The sequence below is a fragment of the Juglans microcarpa x Juglans regia genome, chromosome 4D, assembly GCF_004785595.1.
Source record: "Juglans microcarpa x Juglans regia isolate MS1-56 chromosome 4D, Jm3101_v1.0, whole genome shotgun sequence".
In the NCBI taxonomy this organism is placed as follows: domain Eukaryota; kingdom Viridiplantae; phylum Streptophyta; class Magnoliopsida; order Fagales; family Juglandaceae; genus Juglans; species Juglans microcarpa x Juglans regia.
The window spans coordinates 28,970,658-28,998,052 of NC_054600.1; the positions used below are offsets into that span (position 1 = coordinate 28,970,658).

The window sequence follows — 27,395 nt, forward strand, 5'->3', positions numbered from 1 at the left end:
TTAGACCTATGCCGTATTTTTTATTGTATGATTCGTAATATTAATTTTATTACATGTTAAAATTCTAAAAATATTAATATATAGTTTTTAAGATATTATGGTTATTAATAAGTATAGATTTTAACTTTTATGTGAAATTATGTTAATCAAATCAAAAGACTTATGCGTTTTAGTTCAACCCATTTACATGAAACAAACATGTTTAAATGAGTCATATCGTATTAACATATTTCTAATTAATTATTAAACGGATGATATAATACGACCCGTTATTTAAATGAGCTGGGTTAGAGTTTGGAAGTTTGACATGTTTAACTTGACAGGTTTGGTTTGGATTGACCTATATAGTCGAATATTTATGACTTGACACGACACGACACGACATAAAAATAACCTAAAAATACGATTTGCCACCCCTACGTTAACCAAACATACTTTTTACAAAATTGGTACAAGATTCTCGTCTTATTCTTATCTTAACGTGTTGACACGATATTAGAACTGTAATAAAAATAAAATAAAATAAAAGTATAATATATATTGTAACTATTCTTGAGAAAGAAATAAATAAAGAGTCGATTTCAAAAAATAAAAATGAATACTCAACAAAGGCCGAGCTTTACTTATCTCCAGAGGTTGGGCCTGTCAGCCCAAGTCTGTAACTCGAATCCGGATCTGCATTTACCCGACAACAAAACCTTAAAAATAATAAAACAAAAAACAAAACAAAAACCAAAAGAAAAACCTCGTGAATTACTCTCATCGCACCTGTCTGCCTCAAAACCCACTGACAAAACCCACTTCTCTTTGAACCCTCCCATCGCCCCTCTCAGCTTCAATTTTTTAATGGAATCGCTTGCCATTTCTTTTACAACCGCATTCTCCTTGCCCTCACTCCAGATTTCTAGTCCCGTTGGGCACAAGCCTCGATCGGTCTCGTTCGCTTTAACTCGCCGGCTGCAGGTACGGTGCGCCGCGGAGACCATGAGCGCATCGCACGCCGATGGAGTGGCGGAGAAGGCGAAGGAGACCAAGCTCTGGGGCGGTCGGTTCGAGGAGAGCGTAACCGATGCAGTGGAGCGATTCACCGAGTCGATCTCATTCGACAAGGAGCTGTACAAGCAGGATATCATGGGGAGTAGGGCCCACGCGTCGATGCTAGCCAAACAGGTATTTTCTTTCCTTTGATCGAGCATTAGCATTGGATTATGTATATGCAAATGTAAAATTTGCATAATATGACGTGATTTTGCATGTGGCTATTCCATTCAAAACTTATTCCAACATTGAATTATCCATCTATTAATTAAAATAATAATAAAATATTCTAAATTTAATAATATTTTTTTCTCAATTTTTTTTGTTCTATTAATTTTTTTTTTCTAAATTAAGAACTACATGAAAATATTAATTTTTGACAATATTAATTTTTTTGTTCTGTGTCAATACTTGTTCATTTACTGGGTTTGATGCACTTTGTATAGAGGCTGGACTGGAAAAGCAACTAATTCACATTGGAAAAATGAGGGAAGAGAGAGGAAGAAAATAATAAACAAACATTTGGTTGAGCTACAGTATCAAGTCAAATATGACCAAAGGAGTTGAAACACTGTAGCTAAAAGCCATTTAATTTTACACTTGCATAATCCAATGCAGCCGCTTTTCATGTTTTATTAGTCATTTGAGCTTTTGCATTTGCATTTGGATATTCTAATGTGAATGCTCGTCTGTTTGCTTCCGGAGAAAATGTAGGGGAAATGAGTAACTTCGATTGAGTGTTCTGCTCTTCCGTGTTGTATAGTGCTCCGGTTTAGCTGCTGGGAAAATGTGAGAAATTTTTTAATTGAGCTAGGTGATTGCATGTTTTATGGACACGTGGCTGAGTCAAGTCGAGTTTTTATTTTTCTTTCGAGGATTTGAACCGCACAGATATATTGCTTTACTTTCGTCGGTCTTCTTGGCAACTTAACAGATTCTTCGGGGCACTGATTTCACAAAATGAAAAACTCTCGGGACTAATCCTTTTGATCCAATTACAATTGATAATAGCAAAGATGTAGCCCTCTATCTCCCTCCTTCTCCGTCTTCTTTTCTATTATATTATATTTTCTATCAATACTAGACTCTATTGCTAAGTTTTTCTTTCCTTCATGTTTTTTTGGGCGGGGTGTGTGTGCTGAATCAACTAGAATTCATGAAGTGTAAACTGCTTGCATTACAGTTATGGAATTTCAGGAAAAAAATAAGTTTACTACTTATGCTACATACTTATCTAGTTCTTACAGGAGGCAATTCAATGACACTGGATGATATGTCATTCTGTTTCAGGGATTGATGAGTACCAGTGATAGGGATAGTATTCTTCAAGGTCTCGATGAAATTGAAGGGAAGATTAAAAGTGGGGACTTTGTTTGGAGAACTGATAGGGAGGATGTGCATATGAACATTGAAGCAGCACTTACTGATTTGATTGGGGAACCTGCCAAGAAACTCCACACAGCTCGGAGCCGAAACGATCAAGTTTTGACAGACTTTCGTCTGTGGTGTCGTGATGCCATTGATAAGATTGTTGCATGCATCAAACATCTTCAGGCTGCACTGGTGATCTTGGCTTTGAAAAATGATGGCCTTATTGTTCCTGGTTATACGCATTTGCAAAGGGCTCAACCAATTTTACTGCAACATCTTCTCATAGCATACATTGAGCAGGTTTGAATTGATTCATTTGTGCTCTAAGCCTGCGGTGGAAGGCTTCTGTTTCTGTTCATTTAATAAACCCAAAACTTAGAGGCCCGATTAGTGGTTCGACTGATCTTGGACTTTGAAATCACAAGTATTTTACACTTATTATGCAAAAATTTAATGCTAAACTTAAATGATTAAAATGATGACACTTTTATGAAGTGAAGTATAGCCTAGCAATCAGTGTTGTACTAAAATGATCACAAGGCTTGAGTTTAAATCGTAGGATTTGCGAACACATATATTTTTGAAGTTTTTTTAACAATCTGTACAAGGGTGAAATGCATACATATATAATTCATAAAAAGTAAAGTTAGCCACGTGGCTATATATATATATATATATATTTTTTTTTCCTTTGATAGGCAAGCAAGTGTTTTGCTGATGAAAGCAATAGGCATAGCCCATGTACATGGGACTATAAATATCTCTCTCTTGTAATTATTATATAAGTTTATTGAATTTAAGGGATGGAATTGATATAAGAACTAATAGAAGAGCTTAAATCTGACGGTTCAGGTGTTAGTAGACAACTACTTGATTATTTTTTCCATTAGGTGTCTTAATGATGGGTTGTTCCTTAGATGACTCCTGTATGCTTGGAGCTATGATTTACATTTGGAATGGAATTTGTGAATTCTAGGGTCTCGAGTAGGGGTGTAAATCAGTCCAGTCCGGTGATGGACCGAACTTTTTGGTCCATCATTTTCCTTGGACCGGACCGAACATCCATAGGGACCAGTAGCTATCAGTCCGTTCTGTCCAGCCTAATTATTTTATTAGTTTTTTCATCTTTTTTTTTTCAAATAAATTAATAAAAAAATATTTAAATTACTAAATTAAAATTAAATAAATTATTAATGTGGATTATGTAACTAATTCATTAAAAAATATTTTACTATAATTATATTTATGATGCTGATAGTTACTACTTGCTAACGTAGGCTTTACTTTTTAGTATGCATAATTATTACTTGTTCGGGTGGAGATTGATTTTGGAGCTGAAAATTTGAGAAACAGTGAGTTCGCTAGACTGTCACTCGACCTAGTGCTCAAGCAAAGATCAACCCGTGAGTTCGCTCGAGGTGCACTCTACAGTGGGCTCGAGCAAAGCTCAACCCGTGAGTTCGCTCGAGCCTGACACAAACCCTAGTGTTCGCTTGACAACCCGCTTGAGCCAATGTTAATGAATATTAAATAATTTCATTGTACACAGATTATTCATGCTTACTTGCAACTTAAGTATTTAAAAAAAAAATTACATAATTATTTTAATTAAGTGTAAATAGTAGAGTATGTATGATTTTATGAATGTATGATGTATTAACTATTTACATATAATGACATAAATTATCACATGATTTATGATTTATTATTAATTGATAACATATATTATTATATATTTTATATTGTTAATGATAATAAATTAGATGAAAATTACATCATTAACTTATATAATTACTATATAAAAATAATATATTAAAAAAATACATATAGGGGTTCAGTCCGATTCGGTCTGGTCTGGTCCAAAATTTGTAGACCCCGGGACCGGACCGAATTTCTTCGGTCCACATATTTTGGGACTAAGACTGACTAGCAATGTTTTGAATACCGTACCGGAAGCCGTACCGGTCAAGGCACTGAAACGAAATATTTCGGTACCGGTACCGTTTCGTGTACCATTTCGGAATAGTTGATATATGAATAAATTATATATATAAATATATATCAATTATATTCCAAAATAATAGTCTATATATGAATAAATTATATATAAATACATATATATATAAATTATAAATAGCCTAGTTTGAATTGGGGGTTAAAAAATAAGCTTGTAGTTTGAAAAAATGAAAAAAAAAAATTTTTGAAGGCCGAAATATAGGCCGGTACAGGCCGAAATTGAGACTGGTACCGGCCGGTATTTGGGCCAATACGAAACGTATAGGGTACTTGTACCGGCCCAGAGGCCGGTAAGGTACGAAATTCAAAACAGTGCTGACTGGTCCAAAATTTAGTCCAGTCTGGTTGGTTTTGCCGGTCCGGACCGAATTCTTTACAGCCCTAGTCTCGAGTGAAAATTTCATTTAGACCATTCAAAATCGCAAATTTGACTGCTAATTATCTTTTTGCCCTGCTACTTACATAAGTAGATAAAAAAAGGGCAGGTGATCCTGTGATAGTTTAAAGAACATCACCCTTTTCCTCTTGCTAACTTTTGAACTGGCTTGCGTCTGCTAATCATAAGTCTGGCCACAATGTTGTCTTGTAGCTTGAACGTGATGCTGGCCGTTTACTAGATTGCAGAGCTAGGCTGAATTTCTGTCCTTTAGGTGCATGTGCACTGGCTGGCACTGGCCTTCCCATTGATCGATTCATGACTTCAGATGCTTTGGGATTCACTGCTCCCATGAGGAACAGGTATGCCCTTGATAATTTACTCCTTGGGGTGTCAAAGGCATGAACTTAGCGGTAACATTAATGAATGCTTTGTACTTGGACTACGCCTTTTATTAATGAATATGCTTTTATAGTTTTTGGTTATTTGTCTCCCTCACAGTCATTCTTTAATTCCCATCGCACATCATGCATATACGTGGCGATTCTATGGTTGAATTTCATCTTTAGAGATCTTTCTATCAGTTTTAAGGATTATTTTTTATGGTTAGACACCACAGAAGAAAGCGAGAACATGATTCTGCCCCCACAAGATCAATTTCATGAGAACCTGAAAGTGATGCTTTGTTGTCCATTTGCATTAATCTACTGCTATTATTTGTTGTATTTCACCTACTTCTTAATCCCTGGCATCAACAAATAACCGTTTAGATTTTTATCTTTTTGAATAGTATTGATGCAGTTTCAGACCGAGATTTTGTTTTGGAGTTTCTTTCTGCTAATTCCATCACGGCCGTTCATCTTTCTCGGCTTGGTGAAGAATGGGTACTGTGGGCTTCAGAGGAGTTTGGGTTTATCATCCCAAGTGATGCCGTTTCCACAGGAAGTAGTATAATGCCCCAGAAGAAAAATCCAGATCCAATGGAACTTGTTCGTGGAAAGTCTGCCAGAGTCATAGGAGATCTGGTTACTCTTCTCACATTGTGCAAAGGGCTTCCCCTTGCCTACAATAGGGATTTGCAGGTAGAACACTTCCATTTGTTATTTCGTGGTGGCAAAATCTACTCATGGCCACCCCCAGGGGGAGGTGGAGGGGGTGAGGTTGGTAGGGTCTGTTTCACCTTTAGGCTATTAAAACCTGACACCCCCACTTCTACCCATAGAAAAAAAAAAAAAAAAAAAAAAAAAAAGACTGACACCCACTTCTTGGCTTTCTTGCATACTAACGCACATGCTTGCTCATTACAATCATCCAGTAAAAAATGTGCATGTGCTTGCATCTACAATGAGTTTATCTATAAATCTTTTGGCAGTTGCCAAAGATGGCATAGATGCTCTTTCTGCGACGGTTGTGGATTTGCTTTACTTCTTTCTGCGTATCCAGCTGTCTTGCTAAAGTTATGGATTTCATATGGGACAAGTTTCAAAAGCTAGCTTACATTTATATATTTATTCATCCAAGAGGAAGTCCTCATCTTTTCAGTCAGTGACTCAGATATTTTTTATGTTTGATTATGAAAGTCATTTCCATGACGCAGGAAGATAAGGAACCTGCATTTGACAGTGTAAAGACAATTTTGGGGATGCTTGAAGTGTCAGCAGAGTTTGCACAGAACATTACCTTCAATCAGGAGAGAATACAAAAGGCTTTACCTGCTGGTCATCTTGATGCCACAACACTTGCTGATTATCTTGTGAAAAAGGTAAGCCATATATTGTAATACCCCATATGATAAGAATAAGGGTAGGTGATAAATGAGATCCCACATTGCTTGGGAATGTGAAGTTCTAGCTCTTTATAATGTTCCAATGGGCAAACTTTTTCACTAATTAGAAAAGTTCCAAGTTCTTTGATTTTCAAATACCAATATGATTGGAAATGCAGCACTGGAACTGCCAAATAAGAAGTTCCAAAAAAAAAAAGTGATTAATCGGGCTGGGCCAAAATATATTTCAACATCAGGTAAGTTGATGTCTTGACATTCCAATGCTGCAAAATGAGAGAAAGGATGATGGTGATGAATCCTAGTGTACATAAACTCACACAGAGAGAGGAAGAGAAGAATGGGGATGGATCTTTCTATTTATAAGTTCTCTTGGTTAGAGAGATAATGCAAGGTACCTATCAAAAGGAAAAAAAGGAGAGATAATGCAAGGTAAGTGGGATGTGTCAAGCGCATGCCAACTTTCCTTGGATTGTCTATAAAAACAAAGATTGCTGCAGTTGGGAAGTAATGTTAGGCAAAACTTGGAATATGCGGGCCAAAAGAAGTCCAAGACATGGGCATAACATTTCTGCATCTTGGATGCTGTACTACACACTAGTTATCAGTTGCAAACGACCAATCTAGTTCTGGATTTTTATATTCCTAATTTAACATAAATCCCCCATTATGTGAGGAATGTCTTATGCTAAAAGAATGGAGGTTCACACTGAAGTGCTAGGTTTTCTAAGTACCATCCCTTCCATCTCTCTCTGGTTTCTCAAAGTTGTTCTCCTAATCTTCTTTTTGTTTTTCTTTTCGCAGGGAGTACCTTTCAGAACTTCTCATGATATAGTTGGAAGGTCTGTCGCCTTTTGTGTCTCAAAAGGCTGTCAGCTTCAGGACCTGCAACTTGATGAGCTGAGAAGTATAAGCTCGGTGTTTGACGAGGATGTATATGAGTACCTTGGAGTAGAAAATGCAGTTAAGAAATTCAGCTCGTATGGATCCACGGGATCAGAGTGTGTATCCAGCCAACTTGGCTACTGGGTTACTAAGCTTGGAATCAACTGAGTCTGAATCTAGGAATAAATGGCATAGGAGAGATTAATCATGTAGTTGGAAAGCCATATCTGGGGTCTTGGAAATGGTGCTGCAGCGGGAATAAAAGACTGGGTTTATGTTATGAGCCAAGATGCGAACATTATTGGTAGGGGGATATGCTATGGTGTTGGTGATGCAAGAGCAATGCTTGTTGTAAGGAAAAGTATTTAATGACCCCTTGATAAGATTCTGTCTTCCATTTCATAGTTGTTATTAGGCAAAATGTGATGAAATTGGTTTTCAAGATCATATTTTGCCTGCTATGATTTGTCTTCTTCAGGTTGAGTTTTAAACTAATCGAAATGTTGATGCCCAGCGGTCGTCATTTTCAACATCTATCTTCTTCTGTCATTTTTGGAAACGACAGCTTTCATCGATGATGTTTTTTTTTTTTTTTTGTTTATCTAATAAACTGTCGTTTGCCCATGCTGGGCTTGAGCACCTTCGGCTTTAACGAACCGTGTGTTACAGAGTCTGCAATCTAGGGATTCTGTAGGGTTCTGCTAATCTACTCGATTCCATGGGAGCCCCTCTCAATGGCACCAAGCTCTCTGGGCAGTGCCCGAGTTTAAAGCTTATATACACGCATGATCACTTCAAATGTCAAGGCCTGTTTCAATGTCACATGCATTTTGGCGCTTGAATCTATGTTTCTGTATGTAAAAGCATGGAAATTTCTGGAAGTATTAAATCTGGCTTTAAAGGATGATACATATATTTGTACTCAATGCATACATACTAGCTTAAATAATGCTAAGGGCCCAGTTTGTATTCGCAAGTCATCTCAACTCATTTCAACTCATCTCATTACTATTTATTATTATTCATCAACTTTAATTCACAAATCTCACTACTATTCACAACTCATCTCACTACTATTCACAACCCATTTTAACTCATCTCAACTCATCTTCGAATCCAAACGATACCTAAGTATTTCCCTCTAAAGTCGCCAACAATAGTTTGAATTGCAATTTCTTATTTACTGAATCCAATAACTATAGTTGACTTTGATGACAGAGATAGAGAAGATGAAACCCATACTTTCCATATAAAAGCACAATTTCAACAGCATTCATGCAACATAAGTTGACTGAATTTCAGTAGCATCCGACCGTTCACTATATCAAACAGACAAACCAATTATGTAAAAGATTTATCCATTCTCTTGAAACTCCAAGAATTTCACTTCAAGCACAGCAGTCTTAATTCTCATACTTGCGTGTTGGGGTGAATTTCTTTATATGCTGGGGGTTAAGGAAAATTTGTCAATTCAAAGGCTGTGGTTTTCTTTTTGATTAAATGCTCTACCCCGTCGAATTGGATATCTAGGAGCAGGAACACCAGTTGCCTTACCAATAACAAATTCATCAGCATGACCAGAATCTTTCTCTGTCAGTACACTGTTATTTGGGACTGCCGGTAACACTGGCCCTGGTAATTTCCCGAGAATGTCTACCCGCACTCCGCATTTATCTGCTCTTTTCGGGCCTTCGGTATTTTCTGGGAGTGAGGGAGGGTCATCAGCAACAAGCTGAATTGCTGACTTTTGCCCTTTCTTTGTGTCGCCAGGTTTTATAGCATCCAATTCAATCTGACGAGGTTCAAATTCTCTGTTAGAAAGGAGAAAATCTTACCCCAATATGGATGGATCCAAGGTTTTAGTGCCAAAATGAGAAAAACCAAAGCAAGCACTATATTACTAATATCAGTTGCAATGAAGGGATTGGAATGATTGAGATTTCCATGAATTTTTAAGACAATCTATAGCTTGGGTAAAAGACAAATTAGTCAGGAGAATCTTACCAATATATTACCAATGTCACATAAAGGCTCCTTTCTTGGTCTAAGATTTTCGTTCATGTCAGCAGGCTTCTCATCTAGTGCCTTCTGAAGCAGCATTGCACCTTCAGAAGCAGCCATGCCAATCTTTTCTGCCTCGACATTGCCGGAACAGTTCAGACTGCTTTCAGCCATCTCTAACTCCAGGGAGCAACTCAACTTGACTGGAGCCACTTCTCTATTGGTGCACTTAGAAAGTGCACAACCGCATGATTTTCCACAGCTACCTCCATTAGATCTGCATCTACATTTGGTTGTCTTGCACAACGACTTCTTACCGCAGGAGCAGCACACCCCAGCTTCTTTTTTCTCCCTTACAATGTTAGCTTCCCCAAAATGTTTAGATTTAGGGGCCTCCCGGCCCTCCAACTCATCACTACTCCCAAGAGTAAAAGAGGGTTGACCCAAAACATCCTGATCATCACATATCAGTACAGATATTTTAATTTTACATACTACAAAAAAATATTTTTTAATTTCAAATGTTAAATTGATGCACCATTTGATTTTGAACCAAGAAGCTTTACATAGGTTCATAGCTCAGTCAAAATGTAACTGCCTATTCCAAGATAAACAAAAAGAATCACACCACAGCCAAATGCATGAACCTGTGATTTGCCCCGATGAGAAAGTTCAGCCTTTTGAATATGTAGTTGTCTAACCAAACCACTTAGGTAGAACACTTGTTCCTTTAGGTCTTCCATATCTACATCCTTCTCGAAGCAGTCGACTTCTTTCTCCTGTAATTGGCACCTTAAAGGTTGAAGAAAAGGTTCATTAAGATTTTTATAAGCATAGAATGGCCATATAAACTGCCAGGGAAACAAAAACAGAAACTTACAGGAATAAAATTCAGCAACAAAGTCTCTCACCTAATATTTTCTTGCTTCATCATTTCCGCTTCCTCCCTGAGCTTTGCAACCTCATCAGCCATCCTATCCATCACATGATAAAATGAATACATTAATGGAAAGAAACAGACATTCCAGAAAATTGGTTCCCCATGCATCTTGAAATTGTAAAAACTGGAAGCTTAATTTTTCGGCAGATTAACCGCAAGAGAAGTATGAGTAATACAAAAAAATCAGGGAATATGAATCTGGTTAAAAGTTAAGAGACATGAAGAAGATAAATTAAAATTTTGATAAAGAACATAACAAGATTACAAAAATAAAAAGATCATTTCTAACTCTAGCATCACTAACCCAATACTCTAAAAACCTTTTCCTGCCGCAACTTGAATACCTATTATCCATTCCAACTAGAACACATGGAAAATGCAGGCGCCCTGAACCCAAGCATGCATTCGAGCATCTGGTGCTTGAAAACTAGAGACTTGAGAGCTCTTAGAGAAAGATATATTCTAACACATCATATCATATTGATCTGAAATGAATCTAGGCACACATGTTTGCAATCCAAGAGGATTCAAACCTTAGACCGGGAAGGAGCATACCACCAAGACCAAGGCATTTACCACTTAAGCCAACCCCTAGGGATTTGCTGGAGGGAGATATGATTCACAAACATACCTCAAATAAACTGCTGAAAGCATATGCTGCTAGATGTACTTGATACTAACAAAGGACACGCATGAATCCCCATTAAAGATGTTTTAGAGATATATAAGCAGCATTTTCCAGGAAGGCAACCAGAAATGATCTATACAATGCTTACCAGAAAATAATTAATGCTCAATAATACATTTAGTGTCAGGCTGTCAGCTACTCTGATCTACTCATAATATTACAACTAAACAGAAACTTGAGCTTTACGAGATAAAACTACTACACTAAAAAAGTTCTGAACTGATTTATACCAATGATCTAACCTTTAAAATAAAATAAATGGAACAAAAGAACTAAAATAGTGTTAATTCAAAATGGGTTAAAGATACAAGAACCCACTCTTCCATTTGACGTTCATATTCAGAACATATTCCTTGTAACCGTGCCGTGACTTCAAGCTCATGTTCGACATCCTGCATCGACCGTCGTAAATGAGGTGTACCGTACCAAAAATATAAAGATTCTTATCAAAGAAATTATAGGCCAAAAAGGCCAACGAACCAATCTAGGCATGGATCAAACCCAAATACAGATTATTGCATCTGGTACATGCAGAAAATTACACACGCTGCAGGAGTGAAACATTTGTGGGACCGAAAATGTTTGTGGGACCGGACCCGACGTGATCGGTTTCTGTCCACCATTTGTGAGACCCAAGGGGTTCAGTCCGGGTCCAAAGATTTAAGTTTTGGAGCGGACCGATTGAAACCGACAGATTGAAATATAAATTTTTTAATAATATAATATATTATTTTAATATAATAATTATATAAGTTAATTATATAATTTTCATTTAATCTATTATCATTGACCATATAAAATGTTAAATAATATATGTTATTAATTAATAATGTATGATAAATTATATGATAATATATGTAGATACATAATACATTCATATATACTCTACTATTTACACTTAATTAAAGTAATTAAGTAATTTTTTTTTTAAATACCTAAGTTACAAGCAAGTATGAATAATCTATGTACAATGAAATTATTTGATATTCAAAAATCATATATAAAATGTAAGACATTATTAATAATTAATATGTATACTAAAGAGTAAACTCTAAGTTAGTAAGCATAAACTATCAACATCATAAATATAATTATAGTTAAATATTTTTTTAATGAGTTAGTTACATAATTAAATTACAAAAAAAGATGAAACAAAATAATTGAGCCGGACTGACCGGATCAATAGCTAACGGTCCACTAGGGGTGATCTGCCCGGTCCGGGGGATGTTGGACCAAACCCCCCGAATCGGGTTTAAATTCTCTGCTTGAATTTCAAGAGGATAAGAAGTTTCCAGTGTTATTGAGGCACCAGTTCACCCTTAATTTGCAAGGGAGACTGTCAAAAATTAAATATACAGTCTCAGGTCCAAAGATTCCAATATGAGGGGGAAGATAATATTTGAGTAACAAGTAAAAATGTTATCAAAGTTTCAATAATTTAGCCTTTCCAATCAAAATATAGTTCCAATGGCAACTTCCAACAAATATGCAAACATTTTCAGCATTATACCCATGAACTTTGTGGCCATGAACAAGTATTGCATGGGTTTCTATGCTTATATACGAAAGCGTATTAAGGTATAGGTTTCTATGCTTATATACGAAAGCGTATTAAGGTATAGATACTTTGCAAATGATATAAACCAAATCCAATTGCAAACATCCCTGAAATGAATCTAGGCACACATGCCATCCCATCAAAAGCAAATCCGAAGTGAACATTATATATATATATATATATATCAAATGGCCAATGTAAAAGCACGTGCATGAATATAGAGCTTAAGCCTTCCAGTTTGGTTTTGAAGTACCTGAATTCCAGGAATGCTCCCAACTCTTGCACCTACATGATGTTTAACCAAAAAGAAGAAAAGAAAATGTCAATATATTGTAGTTTTTCAAAACCAAATGAACTGAATGGGAGCAGTAGATCTCCTAACCAGCTGATCTATGAGACAAAGCTTTTCGAGATTCTAACAGCTCTTTCAGCCGTTTTGTAGCCATGGAAGCTTCTTCTGTCTTCCGCTGTAAAACCTGGCATAAAAGGACTGAAGGTAAGAAAAAAAAATTCCCAGAAATTATAGATTGAAAAAAACCAGAAAATAGGACGTTTCAGCAAGTGGTAAGCTACTGGAATCCTAAACAAAAACACTGCTTTACCATCTTTAGTCTCTGGTTTGCAGCGAATAGCTTTTGCACCTCATACCCATTCCTCCTTCCCTCTTTCCTAACCTGTTGATGTAGATATATTACAGGAAAAATGCATTCACATAATAAAAAATTCAAGATAAAAACGGCCAGAAATTATCCACGTGTACCAACAGAAACATCAACAAATCAAAGCAAATTACTAGCTTAAATCAGTATTGTTCCAAACAATGATAAAAAAATATTTAGAGCACAGGGTTATCAAAATATTCTACAGTTTGATCCGGCTTCAAAATTTCAATTGCCATGCCTCTAATACGCCCCAAGTAACCACTTAATACCGAAACAAGTTGAGCGATACATCCTTTTGTCAACTCCATCCAATGCATTCTCAGATGGACAAGGCAATATAATACAATGCCTCAAATTCACTACGTAAAGTGTCAGACAATACTAAATTGTTCTGATACACTGATACATAGTCAAAGCATGATCAAACAATGCATGCAAGCCACCTTTTTTTTATCAATACTAAGATCCTATCATGTAATTTTTACATGCCCATTACAGACATTTTGTATTTGCATGGTCTCTGAGATTCCTTGTTAACCAAAAAAAAAAAAAAAAATGTTTGGTATCAAAATTCTCCCAAATATAATTATTATAAACAATAAAACTTAAAACAAAAATTCTTAACCATTCTGAGATGAGAGGTCAAATTTAAAGCATTCAAGTCTAATACATGAAAAACAATTAATTAATCCAACTTAATCCTCCCCAAACATTGTATACCTACACTTCATATTATTAAGGGTGCCAAGCTTTAATTTCCAATCTCCAAAGGAATAAAAAAGATGGAATGATGTCAAGTCCCTTCAATAATGCATATACCTGAAGAACTTCTTTTTCCAGTGAAGCCTTGCATATCCTAAACTGCACGGACTCTAGCTTGATCTTACATTGCAGTTGAACCTAAATAATATGAGAATGGTTCATAGTTGAAACATAGAAATAAGCAATTTGTATAGACGTGCTCATCTACAACAATATGGCACCTTCTGAGCCCTCAAACTTTGAATCTCAAACTGCAACCTTTTTGTTGCTTCGTCACCTTTTGGTCTTTGTATTGAGAATTGCGACTGAACATTCTGTTTCTTCTTCAACGTTGTTACCTGCAACGGAATCTGGTTTCAGAAAATGTAACAGTGTTATCAACCATATTATCACGACGCAAATATATTCACCTGTTCTTCAAGGACATTCAGCTTTTGCAGATAGTCCGCTTTGAGCTTTTCAACACCACCACCAGAAGAAGATGAAACATTTGCAAGTCTTTCCCTTAGTTCCGCAATCTCCTTCTGCCAATTTTAGGTTTAAGGCATTGTTAAAATAACTGGTTTTCCTTCAAGAAAGAGAAGGAAGAGGGGAGGGGGGATGCGGTGCCTAATTTGCTTCCTAGTGTTATTCAAAAGTTTTCTCCAAAGCAGAAGTTGCATCGGGAACAGATCCTTTTCAAAGCGCCTTTCGATGCTTTCATTTTTCATATCCGGACTGGAAAGAAGCCATATTCAGGGGGAAAATCTCATGATATCCATAAGCTTTTGCAAGTGTAAACTTTGAAACAAGGATGCATGCTTTAAAAGCAATACCAAACAAACCGCTTTAATTTCTACCTATCTTAAAGACTCGGAAATAATTAGCGCCGACTCTGGCTTTTCCGACGTTTTCTCACCGACCAAACAGACTCTAAAAGAATGATAGCAGATAGTTGTATAAAATTCTTCCTACCGAAGCACCTTGTTCCTCAAGTTCTCAGTAACAAGAAAACCTAGCAATCGATCAAACTGCCATCAATTCATCTTGAAACATTGAAAGGAAGCACTGACCTGAAACGCTTTGTTCTCTTGTTCGAGCTGACGAATCTTCTCCTCGTAATGTAGGTTTTGCTTATCTTCAGGAGCTGACAACGAGGCGTCCACTGGGCTCGCTTCCTTTGAGCGACGATTCGTCTTCTTCATCTTCTGGAATGCAGCAACGGCGGCGGAGGCGGAGGAGGAGAGAAACTGCAAAGCGAAATTCAAAAGAAAACCCTAACCAGTTTTCGCGATTCGGTGTAGATCGGATCCCGAAGCCCTTCCTACTGATGAAGAAAGAACTAATAAGTTTGTTAATTATATATATAGGGATCCATGGTTTGTCTGCTTGACTGCACCTTTCTTCCTTTAATTATTACATCCAGACCACCCTTTCGCAACGGCATCATAGATTCATACTACCCGATTGGAGCCAAAAGCATTTGCATTTCAAATTTGCCACATCAGACTCTGAAAAGGGTAAAATACTAAAAGTTGTCCTTATATTACGGTACTACCCCTAAATAGATATATATAGATAGTCGTGCGCATAAAACTTAGACGACGAGTCGTTTTATTGCCGAACGTTCCATACGTTTCGTGTTTGGGCCAAAACGTCCTCTTAAAACAACTAGGCGGAGGGGTATAGCAAGATTGAAAAATTCTAATCACTATTTTCAGACCATACACTATATATAATTTTTTTTAATAAAAATATAGTGTATGAATGACGAGTAGAAAAATTAATTAGTTTAGAAAGAATAAAACCAAAATAAAAATAAAAATAAATATGATATGTGAGAATAATAAGTAACAAAGCTCAGCAAGAAAAGCATAAAAATTATTATATTCTCAAGTCGGTATGTAAAGCATACCATCCAATTCGTTTAAATTATAATATGTTATAATATTTAAATTAAATTTATTTTTTAAATCAAATTACATTATCTAATCACTTTATTGAGTTTGCTTTACTCAACGGCTTAATAAAAAAAAAAATTTATTAAAATTTTTCTAAGCCATAAAGCTATTGAATTATGATACATCCACAGATAGGAATCTGGGATCATTTCTATTTTCTACGATTTTCTCTATAATTTTTGCTCACCTTCTAAAAGCAACTCTATTATCATCATTATAATATAAGATGTCAATGGCAATAACATCAAGTGTCATTGTGACAGTTTAAGATGAATTCTCTCGAATCTAATTCCTAAATTTAAATTTTACCAATATAATGCCAATTGCCACCGCTATTTATTTACACTTACTAATATACATTTTGAATGATTATTCATCTAAATAAATAAATATATATATATATATATTATGAGAAACTACTAAAAGCCTACCACCAAGAAGAATAAGGTTGCTCTTTGTTTCAACTTCTCAAATGTTCAACTGAACAAGTCACTTCATAATCATACGCCACAACAGGTGGCTCGAAGTGATGAAAGCTGACTAGCCACACAATATTTGTGGATTGTTTAATGTCAAAATCCGTTCCTCAACGAATACAGCTAAAAACGTAGTCCATGGAATCAAGGCAATTTCATACATCTAAAAAGACAAAAAAAAAGTTCACAATGTTGGTATAAATATCACCAATAAGGAACAGAGATATAACGATCCAAGTCAAAGGCCATTGTTCTCTTTCTCTTCCGATGTTCTTTTCTGAGGGCTTGGTGGAGCAAGAACAGCAGACTCCTTATTCGCAAACACATCTGATTTGCCGGCATTCCTCTCTCTCAATGGGTTGCCACTATTCGATGCAACCGATCGCATAGCCCTGGGTAACTTGAGAGGGATGTCCGCATCGCTAGTATTGTTATTGTTATCCGACTTGTGTGGGGCACCAGCGCTTTCTGGCTGGGAGGATGGTGGAGGATTGGAAACAAGCAGGATGGTAGATTTTCGCCATTTCTTTCTCCGATTAGGCTTTGGTGCATTTGACTTGGCCTGTAATTTACAAATATAAATAAGCGAAGAAGTTTATATTGCGCAAAGCAAAGATTGATACTTGTAAGCTTTCAGAAAGACTGGGTGAGAACGAGACATACCAATGTGTTTCCGATATCAGATAAAGGCTTCCTTTTGGACCCATTATCATCATTTGTCTCAGCAGGCTTCTCGACCAGAGCGCTCTGAAGTAACATTGCACCTTGCGAAACAAGAATGCGACTCTTCTCTGTTTCATCTGACCCTGAACCACTACCATTCCTTTCAGCAATCTCTAATTGTGGTGTCTCGTCAGAGTCCTTGTTCAAGACGGATTCCCTGTTGGCGCATTTCATGGGCACACAACTGCAAGAACTCCCACAACTACCCCCAGCAGCTCGGCATGGGCATTTCGTTGTTTTACATGAGGAGTTTTTACTACAAGAGCAGCATGCACCTGATGGGGTATTAGCAGTTCCATCAGTAATTCCCTCACCTGAACGGCCTAATTTCAAGCTTTCTGAATCATTGGGATCAGACTGATCGGATGCTACGCTTGAACGACCTCCGTTTTTAGAGTTCCGTTTCCTACCAAGGCGCTTATTACCTGGCGCTACCCATTCGTCATCAGTTCTTTCTCCATCCGAATGTTCTGACTCAGACGTATCCATGTCTTCCAATAAGAAAATGGAGCTCCTGTGATCCTAGAATCATACAGAGAAAAAATCAACCAATAAATATTAGCTAATGGTCAAAACAAGAAATAGCAACCAATTCGTGGGGGGCAAATGCTCAATGGAAGAGACCCACAGAAGGAGGGCACCTACCTGCTTGCGCAAGTCATACTTATGTCCTCCATTATTTAGGTCCTGCATACTGTAGTCTGCCGCATTTCTCGTGGAATATTTCTTCAACGCTGAATTCTGTTACAATGTTCCCAAAAAAAAAAAACTCAAGTTGCGAGTGGAATCATCACAAAGAAGTTTCAGAATAATCCAAAACCGTCAAACATGTCAACAAAGTCGAAAGATTTGCAGATAGCAATAGTAGGTATCCTTTCAAACACAATATACCACTCATGCCATCTATTGACCCTGGATCCCCACTTAAAAGAGTCACGATTCAAGGTTGAACTAAATTTGATTTCTCAGAATATAAAATTTGGTCAAATTACCTGTATGCATGTTTGTGCCAAATGCACCATTATAACTCTTTCCCGCTCTTAGATGAAATATAATTTAGATAATTAAATCTATATCTTCCTATTAATTTAAATTTTTGGACACTGACTCTGTTCATTTATTTATCCACCCATTAGTTTGCCAAAAATAAACTATCCAATTAATTACTACAAACCGATAAAGGCACGGATCGCATTAAAGGCCAAATTTACTTACCTGGGACTTCACCTGTTGTATAAGTTCTGTTTTTTGCATCTCCAACTGTCTGCCGTAGCTACTGAGCTTCACTATCTTTTCCTTCAAATCTCTTATTTCTGAATCCTTCTCTCTGCAGGCAACTACTTTATCTCGTACCAAGCACCTTGGAAAGGGAGGGAAAGAAAAGGCTCAGCTAAAATAAGAAGTTTTATTGTAAAAAAATAACAACCTTTAACTAAGAAATGGAAAACTTTTGACTTGAGAAAAGAGTTGCTACCTAGAGGAGGATGCTAAATTGAACAAATAATTCATTATATTTTTGGCATCAGCTAGCGACCGGACTTGGTTCCAACGACCCCTGCCGCTAAAACCTCGTTCACGCTCTTCAGCTTCTGACAATTGTGATGCCATCGAAACCAGGGTGCTAGATGAAGTAGCAAGCATGTTTTCAAGTGCAAAAATCCTTGAATTTCTTGCACCCGGAGACAGTGTCTCAGTGCCCTCTCTACATTAAAACCAATGAAAGGTAAATAAAAATAAAAATATTAATTATATTCAAGCATTTCATGCCATCTAAGAAGAATAAAAAACCTATTACAAAGAACACTCAATAATATGAGAACAAAGCCACCTCATATTTGATTGCTTGAACAAATATGATTCTTCCTTCAGTCTTGCAACCTCCTTGGCCATACTAGCCCTCCTATAACATCAAGAAACATCAATTGGATAAAATCAGATAGGAACAAAAAAAAAAAAAAAAGAACTGAAAGAAAGAAAAATTAAACAAATTAAACGTGAAAGCCAGCTCCTAAATTAACATGGCTACGAGAGTGCGATGAATAAATTTCAAGCATTTCAGATTATTGAATCTATATGATTTAACCAATGCGGGATAGAAATTTAATATCTCATTATTCTCATCAATTGAAACATAGCACCAGAATTAATATCTGTTACTAATTTATAGAATACTAAAGTTCTATTTTCACCTTACGAGAACCCGGATTTAATTGTCAAATTAACCTATCGCCCCAGTTCTCACATTACTTGGTCTTGCAACAATTGTGTCTTGCCGAAACGTGTTACTACAAACTCTACCTCCCATCAAAGTCCTGGGTTCATTGGCCTAGTTCTCAAGATTTGGTCTCGCAATAACCATCTCCACATTCCTCATGCTCTAGCAACCATTTTCCATGAAAAAATTTCCCTAATTAAAGTATTTTTACCTTTTTTTGTTGACCCACTATTTTATAGATGTCAATGACACCTCAAAAGCATAACAGACACTAAGAGACTTGTTTAGGCTTTGGACAGAAACTCCAAGATACGAAAAATAAGAAACTGTTTGAAGTGTTTTTTGAAATAGACGTAGCCTGCAAAAATATTGGTTGCCGACAATCTCTAATCCAGCTAATAAAGAAAACAAAACCATTTTATCTCCACAACGACAAACTCGAAAACGCACAAAACCTCTAAATGGATTCATGAGGTGGAAGAATGAAATAAATAAGACTTACTCTTCCATTTGACGCTCATACTCAGCACGTACTTCATGTACCCGCACGGTGACTTCAAGCTCATGTTCAATTGCCTGCATCAGGGCCTTCTCAATAACAAGAATGTGTTAGTCATCATTATATAACACCAGATCATTTAGTCATCACTGCGTTCACAAACCAATCCTTCAAATATAGTTTCTTTCTAAGAAGTCCTTTTACGGGTATTATAAATACCTGAATTCCAGGACCATTGCCATTTCCAGCACCTGCATATAAAAGATATCTCGTCAACAAGTTATAAACGCTGGAAAAAAAAAAATGAACTGCATGATGCAGTTCGAGAACTACAAAAAAAGAAGCTTCTCCTAACCGGAAGTTTCGCGTGAGGAAGCCTTTCGAGATTCTAGAAGTTCCTTTAGCCTTTTTGTAGCCAAAGAAGCTTCTTCTGTTTTTCGATGCAAAACCTGGCATGAAATACAAGAAGTAAGAAGAGTTCCTCTTAAACTTGGGCGGCCACTAATATTCTAGACAAACATCAGCTCACCATTTTTTGCCTTTGATTCAGAGCCATTAGCTTATGCATCTCATACTCATTCCTTCTCCCCTCTTTCTTAAGCTGGTGATTGAAAAAAAAATGAAGTCCAAAAAACTTATTTCCGTATTATACATCTTATGACTTGGGATAAGGAGCAATGTTAATAAAACACAACAGTCAAGATGCTCTATGATAGCATCTTAAAACTCTCAAATCAAAACAATATACATTATCTATGCATCTAGCAACAGCAGATTTCTGCTACTTCATATCATTTCAAAATGCCAAAATGTTTCACGATTCGTAATCAAGAAAATTCTCCCATGTTTAGAATGAAGTCATACATCTCACCAAATTATTAATAAAACGTAACTTTTGAAGATAAAGTGGAAGATAATTTTACTATCAACGAGAGGATTCCGATTTATAGATGGCTTTCTTACAGCATCCTAAAATCTGTGACAACAACCTTGTTCAGTGATTTTTATAGATGGCTTTATGTCATAAAAAATATATATCACAAGTTGACTGTCATCTAATGCACAAGCGCATACACCCACACTCCGAGAGAGAGAGAGAGAGAGATGGCTGACCACACTTGGAGAGATGGGTTCTAACTTCTAAAAGGCCCTCAAGTGCCCGCAAAAATAGGCAAGTAAACACAACAAATCAAAGGTGGTGAGCATTAGCCGCTTGCTTTTGAGTCATCCTAATCAGCTATTAGCTTTATATCTTTCATCCAGTTACCATTACATCACATTATATGCACAGAAATAAATGTCTACAAAATGTTTAACAAGTCAACATTCATTGCCACTTTCAAGTTTTAGCAGATACAGTTTTAACAAGTCAACATTCTACATACCTGAAGAACTTCTTTCTCTCGTGATGCTTTCCATAACCTAAACTGCTCGGACTCTTGCTTAATCTTATGTTGCAGTTGAACCTAAAAAACAAAATATACAACTGATATTAAGAAAAGATTATTTTGTCTACTCGAGTAACAAATGCCTTCTATAACCAAGTTGAACCTTTTGAGACTTTATTCTCTGGATCTCATCTTGTAATCGTTTTGCTGCCTCATCGCTTTTTTGTTTTTGTCTCAAAAGTTGAGCTTGAGCATCTTGTTTCTTCTTCAAATTTGAAACCTGCAACCCAAAGCATGAGTCTTAGTCTCTCAGAACTATGAACGCCATTGAAACTTGAGAGGGCAGGGTGAGTCAATATTCACCTGTGACTCTAGGATATTCAACTTTTGAAGATAATCTTCCTTCAATTTTTGAGCACCATCATCAGAAGTCGATGAAATATTTGCAAGATTGTGTCTCAGTTCCTCAATCTCTTTCTGTCAATTAACAACGGAGTAGAAAATGGCTTAGTAGAATGACCTATCAATCACAGCCTAACTTCCACTGAAACAACACTGACCAGCAAAGATTTCTTCTCATGTTCTAGCTCCTGAACCTTCTTTTCGTAATGTTGTTTAAGAACAGAAGTATCGACATTTGCAAACCGCTTCATTTCAGCCTTCAACAAGTAAAATATGAAAAATGGAAATGACGTCAGAAACGAAGCAAAAAGATGCAAATCCAAGGGCATAAGAGATACAGAGTTTTGAAACAAAATCCCATAAACAAATATGTAGATGGCCAAGAAGAAATATATATAGTTTTTTCTTCTTCTATCTTGACAAGGAAAAGATTCTCACATTTAATCAAGTGATTTATTAGATGATTTTCACAAAATCAAGTAGGTGATCCATGAAGATTTTGGAAAAAACAAAAGGCACATTCCATTATGAATCAACACAGATAATGGGGAAGCAACAAAAGGGAAAACACGCTGCCAATAAAAAAAACATCACCTTAAATTTGAGCATACAACCAAACTAGGAAGCAAAGGTTGTATAAATACAAAGATGATAAGGTTTACCTCTTTCTGCTCAAGTTTTTTGTCTAATTCTTTGAGTTCCATGTCCAGTTTTTCTTGAATAGAGGAATGTTCTAGCTCCTTGTCATCGTCCTCAATCTCATCTGCATATGAATTTGAGATTTCATTTCATTTGTGCTGTCGCATAGCCACCTCTAAAGCTTAAATATAAATTCTAGACATCACTACACTACAAGAAATTACGGGCAACAATATCCCATCAAATGCATAATATTCCTAACAACTGTTGTACCCTAACCACTAAAAATGAAAAATATCATAGGGTGGATTCTACTATGTGGAAACCAACTAAAAGCATTGATATCGATTGCAATAAAGAGCAGCAAAGCTTCTATGCTCAATAAAATCAAGGGCAAGTAAGCAACATAAATCAAAATAATGAATAGAGCATATTTCAAGTTACCTGAAAGATCCACAGCTTTTGTGTCAAAATCTGATGCATACTCATTAGTGCATGGAAATAATGCTTTTTTTGAGCAAAATCCATCATCATCTAAGTCAATACAATCAACAAATCGGCTGCTTTTTGAGTCGTTTGAGCTTTTGAAGCGCAATAGCTCTCCCTCTAAATCTTGAATTTTTGTCACATAATTTTTTATCAAGTCAAAATCCTGAGAAGGTTAGGATTTTGTAAAAAAAATCAGCAAAATGTTTTGTTCCATCAAAAAGCTGCAAAAACTTGAGCAAAGAAATCAGTGCACTCAAACCTGATTTGAACTGGAATCAATCTCATCCCAAGTTTTACCATTTCGAGCTGATTCAATTTTGACAATCAGCTTGTCTTTTTCAACCTGAAGTAGTAAATGCAGGTAAGATCTCAAGGCTGGATTTTTTCTAGCATCGGGAAGATATTGCAAGCAAATGATGACATCTTAATACTTCTGAAAAGGAGAAATTAGATCATACCTGAGCATCAAGAGCACGTTGTGTTAAATGCTCACAAGTAACTCGACGTGCTTGAAGCTCCCGCTGTAGCTCTGCATTGCTTGCTTCAAGTAAAGATATTTTGTGTTTGAGAATCTGGAAAACCAAAGGTTAATAAACATCTGAAACTAGCAAATAAGGATCACATACAACTTTTCTTATACAATAATATACCTGGAGTTCCTCGAATGGTGAACTGGCATCCCCACGATAAAATAGAAGCTCAGCCTGCAACTGCTCAATTTGGCTCCTCATTCTCTGCACCTGAGCTGCCATTGGATCGCGGTTGATCTACATCAAGAAAGAAGGCAAGTTCGTCAGGAAGAGAAGCACGACATGACATGTCAAAAAAGCAATATAAAAGAAAACTTACAACTGCCTTGTTCTGAATGTTACGAGCACGATTTGCATACTTCAAAGTGTTTAGGGTTTCCTCAGCATTTGTATCAGCAGGACTGACACAAGCTTAGATCGTAGACAAAATAAACATAAAAAATTTGTTTAAAATTTTGTAAAATAGTTTGAAAAAAAAATACAAGAAAGCAATATCTTAAATGCTTAAAGAAGCATTACAAATCCTTAGCACACACAAATGACACATACCAATCATGACTGTTTTGCTGTTCCCTCCAAGAGAATCCTGCATATTCAAATTCCAATGACGAGGCATGAGTATTTTTTTAGAGCTTAGTGAATAATTTTCCCATGAACATCAAAATGTGTCAATAAGTGAATGAGCTCTAGCTCAATGCAACTTCTTCAATAAGAATGAAATGGAAAAAATGAAATTTCACTGAGTGCATGTGTTGTTTACCAATAAGAAATGCGTTATTTAAAAAAAAAAAAATAGGTTCTTACTAAGATTCACCACAGCTCTTAATTATTGTGTGCTTCCTATGTAATATAAAATATAATGTAGAGGTCCATTTTTCACAAGATATGCATATCCTCTAGAGGTGCCTTTTTTATAAGTATATCCTCCAGAACTAATTTTATAAGTAATTAAAAATATAGATTCAACAAACAAGAAGTACCCCGAGTCATCAAACCATAAGAAATAGAGTAAGTGAAGCAATTTGCAAGAAGTTCTCACTAAAAAATTAAGTGGGAAAGTAGAAAGATTGTTCCCTTACCTGTAACAATCGTGTTAACTTGCTATCACGATATGGAACATGACCTCCTTCTTTCCTCTTTTTCTCATCTCCCAAAGCACTTATCACATTGCCAAGAGCCAGTAGACCTTTATTGATATGTATGCCTAAACCACATGAATGAGTAAATCAAACACAAGCTCCAATTAAAATGATTTAACAAATTTATTATTCTACATATCAAATTCCCAACAGATGGCTACCCAAAAAAGCCAACAACCCCTTAAACCTAATGTAACAAGATGAAATCCCTTGACCAATAAAAGTCTCCAATGTGATAAATGTTAGATATACCTTCTTTGAAACGCATTCCATCTGCACCTGTTCTTTTTGCACGTTCGGAACCAGCAAGATCGACTAAATGTAATTTTGCACATAAGATATCATCACCAAGGTCATCATTTATAGCTCCAGCCAGGCATTGAGAAATTTTTTTTTGTTCCATTGTAATTGTAAAGATAGCATGTGAACGACTGAAAAAGGGTAAAATGAATAATATATGGCTCAATGTTAGAAACTATATAAAATCCAATTACATAAGAAATAGCATGTTCTAAAAAGAAGACGTGAAAGCCATATAGGCTATGCAAAATAACAAAGAGGAAAAAAAAAAATGAATAGTTTTAAATTGATTTAGAATAATGAAATGTGCACCTTGATTGACTATTCATATTTGTACTCCCAGTGGCACGAGAATGAGAACCACGAGATAGATGTGTCGCCATCTCTTCTTTTGTCATAACTTCCGCCTCAGTCACACCAGCAAGAGTTATTCCTCCATTCACCGTTTCTCTTATCTGTATGGGAACTCTTGCGAGCATTGTAGGCTTCACAAAAGATGCCCCTTCGGCTTTAGAGAAAACCGATGAATTAGGGTCAAGCAAATCAAACACTTCTTCCTTGAATATCTGTCATCAACATACCACATCCAGCAAATGAATTCAAATACTAGGACAAAGAAAAATTAATAAGCTGACCAAAAGCATCTGCTACCTCAATGAATGATACTCTGATCAAAAATTCTGAGGAATCTTTCATCGCCTCAACCCTTCTGAATATACTTTCCATTACATTAGGTATAATTCCACCATTACTTCCTTCTCCCGTATAGTTAGTCCCCATCGTGTACGTTTTCCCAGACCCCGTCTTAAATAACAAACAAAATAAAGTCAATATGTATATCAATATGTATATCAAGGTTTAACGAAAAACGAATGAGTGATGTGACTCTTTAACCCCAAAAAGGGGGGGAGGGGGTGGGGGAAAGGCCAAAAATTCTAGATATATAGAAGTACCTGGCCATATGCAAGAACTGTGGCATTGTATCCATGGAATAGCGCATCAACAAGAGGAGCAACACAATCATCGTAGAGAGCAGAACAAGGCGAGCCCATGCCACCATAAACATAATCATAGGTGAATGAATGGGACCCGATTTGCACCTATTTGAACACCCAACGACGTTTGCAAATCAAAACGACATTTCAACATTCTAATAAACTGATGCGTTATATAATGAGCCATATGGTAACTCAATATTAAATTAAGGTACAAAACTTCTGATTATAGAAAGAAAGAAAAAAGTTCAATCATACACATTTCATGCAGCCGAAAAATGAAACCGAAAGTTTATAGGCCATACAACTAACTAAAACGAAAATTTAGGTACCTGAGGTTCGCCGGGAACGACGGAAATGCAATCTGTACAGCCAAGAAGGAGCTCAGACGTAATCAAAGGCCGAATGTTAACTGCAACTCGCACGCATTGCGAAGTATCTGCATTCTTCACTTCCGAAATCTCCATCTCTAATTCGATACCTCCTAAACCAAATCACAAACCCAGAAACACTCACGATATAATCTACAAACGAAACAATAACAAGATTACGCTTCTATACACCGTCTTTTTCATCTAAACAGGAAAAAAAATCAAAAAACTTGAGCCCCGGTGTATTTCAATCAAATGCCAATTAAAGAAAAACTAAGTATAAATAAAATGCGATGATATGCTGCATCTAAATCAAATCAAATTAGGTTTCGACACAAATGCTCCGTTTGAATCATGGATCAGATAAAAATTATGAGATGTTGATGAAAATTTTGAAATAATAAGAAAACCTCGACAGATGAGCTACGAAACCTTGATGTAAACCAAAGCCAAAGGGAAGAAATCGCCGGACCGGATTGTTCCTGTAGGAGATGGAGGCAGCGAACGAGTGCGAGAACCGGATGGTGGAAATCGAAGAAAGGGTTTTTTTTGTTTTTTACTAGTTTTTGAATAAAATCAAATGGGAATGGCAAAACAGGCCAATGGATCTGCGAATTTGAAAGCGGGCGATTGGCATTGAATTAAAGTGAATCGAAGAAAAGGCGCTGAGGTCCGAATTCAAATATAGCACAGATCACGTGCGAGTCATGTGGACTTGCAAACGGTAATTTCTCGCGGGTCCGGATAGGCTGGCCCGATTGTAATTGTTATCTTTTTTTCGCCTAAGCGGCGGCGTGTTGACTTTAAAGATGTCAAATCGTGTAAATAGGTCGTGTTCGTGTTATGTCAAAATGTGTATATTATATTATATACGTCAACTCTAACCCGACCCGTTAAACTTATCGTGTCAAAATCTCAAACCTAATACGACCTATTAACATAAAGGGTCGTGTTGTGTCAACCCGTTTTGACCCGTTTATGTAAATGGATTGAACAGACCCAAAATTAATCCGTTTGATCTAGTTAAGTTTAGTATATTTTTATATAAATGTTAAAATCACAATATCTATAAAAAATATAAAACTAACTGCTAGTCTAAAATTACAATCTAAACAATAAAAATATCGAAATTAAAATCCTAACAATTTTATTTTTTAGGTATAAAGGTATAATTGTAATTTTAAATTTCATAACGGGTCAAAACGGATT

At 36.3% G+C, this 27,395-nt stretch overlaps 3 protein-coding genes across 10 annotated transcripts; 1 reads left to right on the forward strand and 2 right to left on the reverse strand.

Moving 5' to 3' along the window:
• The first annotated feature begins 741 nt into the window (after positions 1-741).
• Positions 742-7,916, forward strand: LOC121261353 (argininosuccinate lyase, chloroplastic). The gene is made up of 6 exons (XM_041163682.1): positions 742-1,170; positions 2,329-2,709; positions 5,015-5,163; positions 5,592-5,883; positions 6,399-6,563; positions 7,389-7,916. The coding sequence occupies exons 1-6, from the start codon at positions 847-849 to the stop codon at positions 7,635-7,637; spliced, it is 1,560 nt and encodes a 519-aa protein (XP_041019616.1). The 5' UTR covers positions 742-846; the 3' UTR covers positions 7,638-7,916.
• Positions 7,917-8,360: 444 nt separating this feature from the next.
• Positions 8,361-15,493, reverse strand: LOC121261352 (kinesin-like protein KIN-4C). Of its 2 annotated transcripts, XM_041163680.1 has the most exons (13): positions 15,133-15,490; positions 14,491-14,604; positions 14,302-14,418; positions 14,138-14,218; positions 13,259-13,330; positions 13,039-13,132; positions 12,910-12,941; positions 11,417-11,490; positions 10,382-10,444; positions 10,118-10,262; positions 9,474-9,923; positions 8,597-9,261; positions 8,361-8,420 (listed from the first exon to the last, which is right to left on the reverse strand). In XM_041163680.1, the coding sequence occupies exons 1-12, from the start codon at positions 15,262-15,264 to the stop codon at positions 8,941-8,943; spliced, it is 1,695 nt and encodes a 564-aa protein (XP_041019614.1). In that variant the 5' UTR covers positions 15,265-15,490; the 3' UTR covers positions 8,361-8,420; positions 8,597-8,940. The 2 variants fall into 2 exon arrangements, with proteins under 2 accessions (XP_041019614.1, XP_041019615.1); XM_041163681.1 differs by lacking the exon at positions 8,361-8,420 and having other exon boundaries at positions 9,155-9,280; positions 15,133-15,493.
• Positions 15,494-16,458: 965 nt separating this feature from the next.
• LOC121261351 (kinesin-like protein KIN-4C) lies at positions 16,459-26,834 on the reverse strand. 7 transcript variants are annotated; one of them, XM_041163678.1, is made up of 28 exons: positions 26,659-26,833; positions 26,148-26,339; positions 25,774-25,920; positions 25,472-25,624; positions 25,133-25,386; positions 24,773-24,951; positions 24,461-24,585; positions 23,931-23,967; positions 23,701-23,792; positions 23,502-23,618; positions 23,310-23,423; positions 23,111-23,194; positions 22,807-23,014; positions 22,386-22,486; positions 21,882-21,980; positions 21,685-21,798; positions 21,485-21,601; positions 21,319-21,399; positions 20,463-20,534; positions 20,289-20,382; positions 20,153-20,184; positions 19,937-20,022; positions 19,048-19,119; positions 18,694-18,921; positions 18,435-18,579; positions 17,865-17,960; positions 17,697-17,741; positions 16,459-16,806 (listed from the first exon to the last, which is right to left on the reverse strand). In XM_041163678.1, the coding sequence occupies exons 2-28, from the start codon at positions 26,280-26,282 to the stop codon at positions 16,735-16,737; spliced, it is 3,099 nt and encodes a 1,032-aa protein (XP_041019612.1). In that variant the 5' UTR covers positions 26,283-26,339; positions 26,659-26,833; the 3' UTR covers positions 16,459-16,734. The 7 variants fall into 7 exon arrangements, with proteins under 7 accessions (XP_041019612.1, XP_041019610.1, XP_041019606.1 ...); XM_041163676.1 differs by having other exon boundaries at positions 16,459-17,058; positions 17,160-17,741; positions 26,148-26,299; positions 26,659-26,830; XM_041163672.1 differs by having other exon boundaries at positions 16,459-17,058; positions 17,160-17,741; positions 26,659-26,830.
• Positions 26,835-27,395: the final 561 nt, after the last annotated feature.

Bases quoted from the DNA above. Each gene is read 5' to 3' on its own strand.
- LOC121261353 (XM_041163682.1), top strand. From the start codon at position 847: ATGGAATCGCTTGCCATTTCTTTTACAACCGCATTCTCCTTGCCCTCA. The intron at 5,164-5,591 runs GTATGCCCTTGA...CTTTTTGAATAG, and splicing joins ACTGCTCCCATGAGGAACAG to TATTGATGCAGTTTCAGACC. The intron at 5,884-6,398 runs GTAGAACACTTC...TCCATGACGCAG, and splicing joins CCTACAATAGGGATTTGCAG to GAAGATAAGGAACCTGCATT.
- LOC121261352 (XM_041163680.1), bottom strand. From the start codon at position 15,264: ATGAAGAAGACGAATCGTCGCTCAAAGGAAGCGAGCCCAGTGGACGCC. The intron at 10,445-11,416 runs GTGGGTTCTTGT...TGTGATGGATAG, and splicing joins TATGAACGTCAAATGGAAGA to GATGGCTGATGAGGTTGCAA. The intron at 9,924-10,117 runs GTTCATGCATTT...TGTGATGATCAG, and splicing joins CTCATCGGGGCAAATCACAG to GATGTTTTGGGTCAACCCTC.
- LOC121261351 (XM_041163676.1), bottom strand. From the start codon at position 26,282: ATGGAGATTTCGGAAGTGAAGAATGCAGATACTTCGCAATGCGTGCGA. The intron at 20,185-20,288 runs GTTAGGAGAAGC...TTTTATATGCAG, and splicing joins TTCCTCACGCGAAACTTCCG to GTGCTGGAAATGGCAATGGT. The intron at 20,023-20,152 runs GTATTTATAATA...GTTATTGAGAAG, and splicing joins GCAATGGTCCTGGAATTCAG to GCCCTGATGCAGGCAATTGA.